This window comes from Rhipicephalus microplus, chromosome 8 (genome assembly GCF_043290135.1).
Source record: "Rhipicephalus microplus isolate Deutch F79 chromosome 8, USDA_Rmic, whole genome shotgun sequence".
NCBI lineage: Eukaryota > Metazoa > Arthropoda > Arachnida > Ixodida > Ixodidae > Rhipicephalus > Rhipicephalus microplus.
Genome location: NC_134707.1, coordinates 31,338,091 through 31,348,099, shown reverse-complemented (window position 1 = coordinate 31,348,099; position 10,009 = coordinate 31,338,091). Strand labels below are relative to the sequence as shown.

At 46.3% G+C, this 10,009-nt stretch overlaps 1 protein-coding gene across 1 annotated transcript; it reads left to right on the top strand.

Annotated features, from left to right (window-relative positions):
* Positions 1-265: 265 nt before the first annotated feature.
* Positions 266-3,559, top strand: LOC119172683 (uncharacterized). Its single transcript, XM_075871462.1, has 6 exons — positions 266-983; positions 1,042-1,144; positions 1,516-1,600; positions 1,684-1,725; positions 1,862-1,977; positions 2,416-3,559. The coding sequence occupies exons 1-6, from the start codon at positions 688-690 to the stop codon at positions 2,590-2,592; spliced, it is 819 nt and encodes a 272-aa protein (XP_075727577.1). The 5' UTR covers positions 266-687; the 3' UTR covers positions 2,593-3,559.
* The last annotated feature ends 6,450 nt before the right edge of the window (positions 3,560-10,009 follow it).

Genomic DNA, 10,009 nt, shown 5'->3' with positions numbered 1-10,009 from the left:
TTGAGCTGTTGACCTTAAAAATATTATTGCAGACGCATGCCGCTGGGTTGGCGCATACGGTGTTTCGTAACATTAACGTTAAACATGGTGTTTGGACGGCCGTACTCCCAGGTCTCATAGACACTAGAAAGTATTAGCAAGCTACGCAAACAGGTTACGAAAATACGACATGGTTCCTTTCCGTATGCGCGTATACAATGGTCGCGCATGCGCACTCATTAGCCGGTTCCGTGTTGCCGTCTTTCCGTAATCTGTGGCGCAATTATGTAAAAATTCCAAATCCGGACGGAGGCGGTCTGTCGGTGACGTCAAAAAATGGGCGGTCTGCAGCGGTCGCGAGGACGAGAGGAAGTGAACAGCCAATGAGGGAAATGGAGGCTTGCGTCATCATTTTGACGTTGACTTGGGGGCCGTATAGCAAAGTGAAAAGTGTTTGTAACATGTTCAGAAGTGTTTGACTATTATTGCGCACTATTAAAATGTGTTGGCACTAGTTTTCAATTGTTTAATAAGGAATACAATACAATCCAAACGTATTTTTTCTGTTATTGTTCTAAACAACGCTAAATTTAGCGGGACGATTTGTGGTGGCGCTAGGTACAACTTTGTTTCAAGCAGTTACTGTTTTCAAAACTCCACTACTAAACGGCGCAACTTTCGAAGTCGTTGGCTCGGTCGAGCGCAGTCATGGCGGAGGGCAACGGCACCGCTAGCCACCAGCAGCAGCGGCTCATCCGCGTTTCCGAGGGTCAGCGCGCGCTGGTGCTCGCCTTTATGAGCGAACATCCGCAGCTCGCGGCGAAAGCCATTGAGCTGCAGCATGGCGTCACGGTCGCCGACCGGCGGCGGCTGTGGCAAGAGCTCAGCGACGCGCTGAACCTTGAAGGCCCTGCGCAGAAAAGCGCGGATGACTGGCAGGCTTGGTGGCGCAGGCAGGTGCACGAGGCCCGCCGTGACGCCGCCGCCATCAAAGAGGCACAAACGTGAGTGACCGTTGAATGTGCGGACGATTTGTTCTTTGACATTGGTGTATATTTCCAGGGGCACTGGAGGGGGTCGTCTGCCAGGCTTCCGGGGTCGCGTGTTGCAACTCACCGGGTTGGCGCGCTTCGGTGGCGTCTTCGGTTCCCTCGAATATCAACAGGTAAGCACTCTGCCGCCGCAGTATCACGGGTTCCTGAGCGGTGCCATGACAGAGTTTGCCCATTTTGTAAGGGGTGCCTTTAGGGGAACCTTGTTGAACAGTAAGATAGTGCAGGAAAAAGAATTCAAAAGCAGGTAGGTTTGTCAACTGAAATCTCGCTTTGCAGCCCTTGCAGTAAAAGGCGTATTTATTTATCAAGCAGACACGAAATGCCTGCGGGCAAGTGCATGCACTAAAATGGTAATACTTGATATCATTGACCACTGAATAGCTGCAGAACGTTTCCGCAGATGTTTAGTAGGTAAGGTTGTAAAATAGCCAGAGTAACGAATACCCTTTTTCTGAAAGATTATGCCCACGACACTTTCCAGCAGGCGGATGTTCCCGCTCCTGCAATGGAGGTCGAGGTGGAAGCCACTGAAGCGGCTGCAGCAGCTGACAGTGACACAGCCACACGTAAGCATCTGAGAACTTAGTGTTTTATTGATTATAGGACGTATGTGCGCCCAGTTCGTGAACTTTTATTCTTTACTCCACAGAAGCCCCCCCAAGTTACCTGGAAAGCGGCCCCGCTGCACCGGGTAAGTTATTGATCATCAAAGTGTTTTGAGAAAATAACCTCTCGTATGTTATTCGAATTGCCCAATTATCCACAACATGGCCATAGACTTAAAGCCTACCACAGCATGCGGTGACGAAAATGCTGCATGTTTGCAGTGCCTCAGCCTCCTGTGCGGCCTCGCCGTCAACAGAGGCCACGGCGCACCGACACCTTGTTGCGGGTGTCTTCCCAGTGCGACCAGAGCCTCGAGCTGACTGAGAAGTTGCTTGATGTGAGTAGACCGTTTGTTTAAATTTTACGTAAAGGGTGTGAACATTTTTGATGCTCTGTTATGATGACTGAAACCAACTTGGGCTGTAAATAAGAAACATGCATTGTATTGAGGGCACGGTATCTGACATCTGCAATGATAAACTGCCGGGCAAAAGGTTGGTTAGCCCTGAAAAGGGCTGTTTGATTGTAAGAGATGCATTTGAGGAGATGAATGAAGAGTAGTTCCAGCAATTGTTTGTTGATCCAAACGAAGAGGGCATAGCTTGTACACGAAGCTTCACACTTTCAAAGGATGCCACCAGGCCAATGAATTTTCAACTGAGGGGAAATTGTTGTTCACGTTGCAATTCTCCGCAGCAGCAGCTTCGAGCCACGAGATGGTCGAGAGTTCTTCAGCAGCTCATGCAAACATTTCCACCATGATGATTCACTGCAGGAGGTGCGGGGGATCAGAAGATCAGCCTTGCACTTAACTTCTCTGGCGCGGCGTATGGTAGCAGCACTGGAACGGGCGGCCGCAGCACAGGAGCGGGCGGCCGCAGCACAGGAGCGGGCGGCCGCAGCACAGGAGCGGGCCGTGGCTGAGGGCCCTCTGCGGGAAAGAGATACATAGTTATCTATTTTGATGTTCGATATATGCGTTTATTTTAAGTTTTGCATCATGTTTTTAATGTATTAAATGTTTATCATGCATTATTGGTTTATTAGTTTTTATATGTTTACGTGTTGCAGTCAGCGTACCATTTCATACGTTGTTTTTTACATTTAATACATATTACTACCTTTAAGTTAGCATTTACTTTGTACAAGGAGTACAGCATTTTTTTCTTCACATGTCTTTCATCTATTTTGATGTTCGATATATGCGTTTATTTTAAGTTTTACATCATGTTTTTAATGTTTTAAATGTTTATCATGCATTATTGGTTTATACTACCTTTAAGTTAGCATTTACTTTGTACAAGGAGTACAGCGTTTTTTTCTTCACGTGTCTTTCATCTTTTTTGATGTTCGATATATGCGTTTCTCAATTTATGTTCGACCTACTCGTGAGGCAGCGTCTCCCCCCTCCCCCCACCATCTTAAAGGTGTCTAGTCATCCACACAAAGACCAAGAGCGTATAGTTGACATTTTTTGTGAATGTTTTTAGCACTGTGATATTTGTGTTGCCTCACTGTTTTCTAGCTCACTGCGCTTTTTATGCAGCATTACCACATAGTGTTGGACTGTGATATTTTTTAGCCTCACACTGTTTCGCAGCTCGCTGCATTCTTTATGAAGCATGTTTACCTGCCGAAAATTGCTTACACTGTGATATTGTCATTTCAGCGCAATGAGGCTAAGGTACAACTACAACCAAGTCTTTTTTGAGATCACTAAACTAGCAAGTGGGTATGTCGCACAGTTTCACTAATGAAAAGGGTCATCATCACAGCAACATTCCAGCGACTGTTTTCATTGTAAATTACTCATTGCAGGAATTAATTTTGAACGTGGTATGCTTTGGGAGCAGCGAGATTGCTGAGCCAAATATTCATGCCGTGTGTCATTAAAACAACCCACATGTTATTTGCTGCTTTGATTTACGTAATTTGTAGCATTGCAGTATAACTGTAGTCGGGAATTCAAATCAAATGAAATATTATTTAAATATTTATACAATGTTGAGGACAATGAACAAAAAGCCGGCACGGCATTGTGCTCGGCAAGCCTAAATGTGTACAATTGAATGCTTGCAGTCAATGACTATGAGAAGAGACGGACATACGTATCATGCGTTCTTGCAACATGTTTTTAATGTAACTGCAATTTTTATGCGTTTTCGTGAAAGAAGTTGTGTGACGTTGCTGCATTGTTCCCACAATCTTTTGATGGCAACAGTCAGCACAGGGTGCCCCTCATATGCGCTTGATCCAATCTAGTATGTTGTGACTGTGATCACTGATATAGAAAAGGGTGTTTCCGTTGCCTAATTCATGTGACATTTAAAAAAAATGCAGCATTTTTCTATTGCCACCATGCATAATGTTGAAGCACGAGTAAGTACTTTGTGTTGTGGCAAACACAGCCCTGTCTTGCCTGGGTGCACTGGAATTAGTATGAATAAATTATGTGTGTGATATGACAGCTTACCGCGTTCCTGTGCACTTCAAAAAAGGCCCACGACAGCGCTGCGCTGCTGCTGTCCTCTGAGCAGCACGTTGCGGGGTGTGAGCACATGGCTCTCTCCTGGCTCCTTATCGTCATCCTCAACTGGTGGCATGTCCCCAACATACTCATCCAAGGTCCAGTCCCCCGCGTCCAATGCAATGTTGTGGAGAGCAGCGCAGGCATAAATAATTCGCCCTGCTCGATCGGGGTTGTAGAGCATCGTTCGAAAGTGCTGCAAGCAGCGGAACTTACTCTTCAACACTCCGATACATCTTTCCACAACATTGCGCATGGATGCGTGCTCCTTGTTGAATCGGCCTTCGGAGGTGTTGCCGGGGTGACTGCCAGGAACTGGAACGAGGAGCCATGGCTCGAGGGGATACCCTGCGTCTCCTGCAATAGATAAATGGCGGCTGAGTGCTCTACCCCAGTTAGTTCACATTAATACTTACCAAGCAGATATTCGCCAGGCTGCAGCTGTGCAGCTAGGCGTGAACGCAAAGGGTTGTGTTCCCAAACCCAGGAGTCGTGGCACGAACCTGGGAATCGTGGGTCCACGACAAGGATGCGCAGCCGTGCGTTGCACACCTGTAATGAGTGATACAAAATAGTACTGCATCTATGCTCCAAACAAACCCCTTCTTTCTACACATAAGCCGGAAACAATGCATACTAGTACAGTCATTGGTACATGCAGTTTCACCTAGAGGGGAACACAGGGACAGGGTGTAGCAACTGAGGAGGGAAGGGGGCAATGACCATTCCCCTGTACACATGGCTAGGACTTCCACTGAATGATCGATAAATGAAAACCTACGCCATGCTATTGGGAAAGAACACTCGTACATACCACAGCTAGCCTATGCAATTGTGGTTATAAGTACTTTCGTGTTTGAAATACTTCCCTATCGTGTGTATAATTCTGCTACGACTACAGCCCATATTCTTATTACCTTCAAAATGCTCAACTTCATTGCGCATGCATGCCAGAACGAAGACAAAAAATACGACAACTGGCTCACTTACACAAACACTTGCCACTTATGATAACCGAGGCCATGAGAGCCACCAACTAGCACGCACCCGTTTATCCGCATGTTCTCCCTTATTCTTTGAATTGGTACTTTTCCCAGCTCCGACGTCAAAACTGAACAGCTACTCCGATGGGCGAGTAAGAAAGGATCCGAACGGTACTTACGATCATGACGTTCAGGGCATAATAGCCCTTTCTGGACATGAAACTCGCCGTGTCGGCCAGGCTGTATCCCTATGGCTTGCGAATGGCGACCAACGTGCCGTCGACACACGCCAGCACGCCTGGGATGCAACCACGTCGTGCAAACTCCGCCTTCGCCTCATCCTTGGCAGCTGTGGTCAATGGGAAGTCCACCACCCTTTTTCTGGCAGCCACGGTAATAATCGCCTCCGTCACCTCGTGGATGGTGTTGCTCACCGCCGGCTGAAACATGCCGATGTGTTCCTCGCGACCAATGCTCAGCTGGAAGCTACCGGTGGCGAAAAATTGCAGCGCGCACAACACCTTTCTCTCTGTGGAAAGGCCACTGGCTCGCTGGCATCCGATGATAGGGTCAAGTTCGTCGCACAAGCTACGCACTGTTCGTTTGGACAGACGAAAACATTGCCGGAACTCTTCTTCGCTGAACTCTTCAAATGCATCTTTTACGTCGCGTTGTCGCCTCTGCTCGGTGGTTGAAGCTACCGCACAGGCAAGGCGAAGTACCATGTCAGTGGGAAACGCCATGTTGTCTAAGTGCCCCGGTGCCGAAAAGTCGCGCTTTTTTTTCCATTTCAATCCAATCCAGGCCACCTTGCAGCCATTTCAATCCCTCCGGTTGCTTTCGGACAGTCTCTCCGACCGTTCCATCGCCTTTCTCCGAAAACCGTAAAGAAAGAGTCACGTGACACCCCAGTCCACGTCACTCATAACGTCACAGCATTCGTCACAGCTTGTATGGGCCAATCGCGTGCGACTCAATGGAAGAGACCGCCTTTGTCCGGATTTGGAATTTTTACATAATAGCACCACTGTTTCCGTAGCTTTAGCTCGCATGAATACCTTGCGCTCGTGCTCTTACCAAGACGCTGAGGTTATAGCAACGAGTGCATCCCTTGACAGGGATCCGCCGTTCGCGTCGCTGAGCCTCTGCTGTGGCACCTTATTTAGAGTGACTGCCAAGCGAAGCAATCACTCCTTTTACATCACTAATGGTTGGCAAAGTCGAGACAATGGACATTTTACAAAATTATTTATGGTGGCTTTACCTTAAGTTTTTTTTTTTCACACAAAACCTTCCGTTCACAGAGTGCTTTTCTGGCTCATTGTGTTTTTGCCTTTTCCTCACGAACGACAGGTTCTATGTCGTTCACCACGCGATCGCTGAGATTACGTACAAAGCGGGACAACACCATTGTCATAGTTGGGGGAAAAGACGTTTAGTTGAAAATATGGTTGAAGAATAAGGAACTATCTTGTGCAGCTCTCACAAGGCCGTGGCTCAGCGCCTTAACGTTTTCTTGTACTCGCGTGCCTTCGCTAGAATTCACAGGTAAAAGCACAATGAGCGAGAAAAGCAGACTGTAAACAAGAGTTTTTGGTTGCAAAACAAAGCTTAGAGGAAAGTCACCTAGCAAATTTTTTTGCAAATTGTTCATTAACCACGTGTGCAAATCTCCAAGTTGGCTTTCCTGCAAGGTCAACTTGCAACCAAACGGTCTTGTTCCCAGACTGCTTTTTTTTTTCAGTCATTGTGATTCGGCCTTTCCCCACTCCCTTGATTGGAACGACAGGTGTCTTGCCAGCCGTGCGATTTGAGGGTTCGTTTCAGGCGGGTCAACCACACAGTCATTGTTGGGGGCAAACGTCGTCTTTTTCTCACTCGCGTTTTTTTCACTTGAATAGGAGTGGTAAAATCACAGTAAGCGAAAAAAGCAATCTAGACATGACGTTTTTTTTTGTTCCTTCGGCTAGAAAAACAACCCACAAGAATGTTGCCTTGTAATTTTCCGCAAATGATGAATAATTTAGCCTTGAGCATTTGCAATGAAGCTCAAAAACAGTCAAAATAGAGAAACAGAATTTAATGAAGTTGTTAGATCAATCGCTGTGGGTTAGCGTACTGTAGAGTAAGCCTAAAGCCAAATGTGAGCAGTATTGTCGCATTTAAAGATGTGACGAGATTAGGGCTTGTCTACAAGATTGAACAGTCCTAAGTATCTCCGCGCAAACCCTTGAAAATAGTGTTCGCACGGACAAGCACGCACAATACCCACAGAGCTACGTGCAAAAGAGATTGGCTCCGGGCAAGTGGTCGAAAAATAGCAATCCCGTTGAAAAACAAAATTGCACCGCCAACCACAGCTATCGTAGTGCTACTTTCGTCCAACACTTTCCAAGCAAGTCAAGAACGCGCAACGATAATAATTTGCCGCAAATATTCACGCACTTGTTGTGACGGGAGCAACATTTTGGTTTTTTATTTCTGGAACATATTGATTTCTTGAATATAATATATCTGGAGCCATTTGGAATGTCAAAATATCCCAAATTTTTTCGGTAGTCTAAAAGAGCAAGTTTTTCATCAGTATAGATATTCATTATGAAACATGTAGCAAAACAATTATCACTTTAAAGTGCGAAGGAGAAGTAATTACGCATTTGAATCGCTATTGAACACAAAGTAACATCAGCAACATATATTTAAAATAGCGGAACTTCTAGCAGGAATGAAACAAAATCAATATTGACGCAACGCAAATTACAGAAGTAGTCACAGTCACGTGTACTTATTAGTACAAAGCAGCAGTTTATAATCGGTACGAGTTGAATATGTTACGTTCATATGAAATAAATGAGCTGTGCACATAAATGGGCAGTTCTTGCAGCATGAATAAAGTAAAAATGTGACAAAGTAAAAAGAAGTGATTCACATATCAAGGTGGCAGTTGGTAATCAGAACAATTCCAAACAAATATTGCACTCCTATATCACCGAAACAGTGCAAGTCAGACACGAAGGTTTATTCTAAATCAATGTATATGACAATTCTACACTATATTTGCATTCGCCAGAAAATATTGAGCAGAACATGACACAAGGATGTTCTGAACGTTACGTGAGCATGCCAATTACACAGGAGGGATTCCAAACTTGGCTTTGGAGAAATGGATGAGATCGTGTTGAAGATATATTCTATACATGAATGTGCCAAACATAAACAAACGTTATGAGAGTATCTTAAGGTACATCTACGAAAGTGCGCCTTGTAGCATGAACGAAGGTCAGTAAGAAGAACACCGTGCAAATTCGAGTGCAAAATACACGAGTACAAATGTGGCAGTATAATAGCAGCACGCTAGTTGCCTCCTGCGTTGTTGTTGTTTTTCGTCCCGTGTCCATGTTTAAGAGATCACTTTTGAAGATCAATCAGCACTTACTATAGTCGGCTTCATACATCAGGTGCAACACTGTGGGATTTTTACAGCAAATTCGCTCAGCAGATCACTTTACTGAACGCGTTTCGTGCATGGATTTTGTCGTTGTAAACGTGGCCCCGCCGAGAGTGCTGGCGGAACTAATATCATGAAAAAAACACATTACGGGTAACAAAATTATTTGACTATTTCTTGGTGTGAGCGCACTACTGAAAAAGGTCTCACTATTTTCCATAGTGCTGCACCTGATGTGTGAAGCCACCAACCTTATACAGCAGCAGCAAGATGATTCGGTTGACCTGTACATGGTCCTGGCATGTCAGTGACGTGGATCTGGATGACAGGCCGAACGAGCTGAAGCGAGACTTGGGTAGAAGCCGTAAAAACACCTCTCCAAGCCTCCGACGAAAGATTCAAACAGAGTCTGGTTGGTCGTATCTGAACCAGCCATGTCCTGGACGTGGATAGCCACAAAGGGTAAGCCAAGCCACACGTGGATGCTGATTGGTATGTGCGTGGAAGGTGAGTGAGCTCCTTGCGTCGTCATAATAGTCACACACCAGGCATCGTCCGATTCGGAAAGCCACTCTGCCGATCTTCTGTCGGTCGACCGCACCTTCCGCACCAGCTGGCGTGCAATCTGGGGCGCGTCCAACACTGATCGGATCCGGTGAACGCCGTACAGGGCCCACGGGGTTTGTAGGCTTCTCCGTAAAATCCACGAGTAGAACATAGCCATGCTTTGAACACGCTCGTGCTCAAGCTCGATGTCCTTGATGCATCCGTAGAGGGGGTCTTCATAGAGTTCTAGAATCGATGGATTCAGAAACGGGTAGAAGTAGGCCTCCATTGCTGCAATATGTTCTGGTGGGAGGTCGTGGCAGATACTGCACAGCCGGTGAATGTCGACGTCTGCCATGACGGATATCTGCTGTGTATGTCGCGGAACGGAACTTCAGCCGCGGTGACTTCTTGCAGTATTCGTCTTGTAGATGGCACCAAAGTTATGTGCACGGCGCAGTGTCTGTCTTGTTGACGGCAGGAATGGCAAGATTTCTCGTGGCAAGCAAACACGAAGCTCAAGTCGTAGTGCCCGATGTGCAAGACGCAGATGAACTGATCTTCAGTGTGGCACCTGCAAAATCTAAAACGATTTGCAGAGCTTTCTTCAGTAAGTACTCTCGTTCACAGACTGCAGGTGTCACTTCTACTTTTGCCACATTGAGTTGTAGTTCACCGACCTCCCCGAAACGACAGGGAACTGGTTTATCACGCCAGCACTGAGGGTTATATTGAGGTGTGAAAATCCCAGAACTTGGGGAAAGCATTTGGGTTCCATGCCTACACTCACTTCAGAGAAAGGGAAGGGACAAGAATGGTGTTTTTGAGGTACAGCCTTGCCAGTATAAGCCACAACATGGGGACC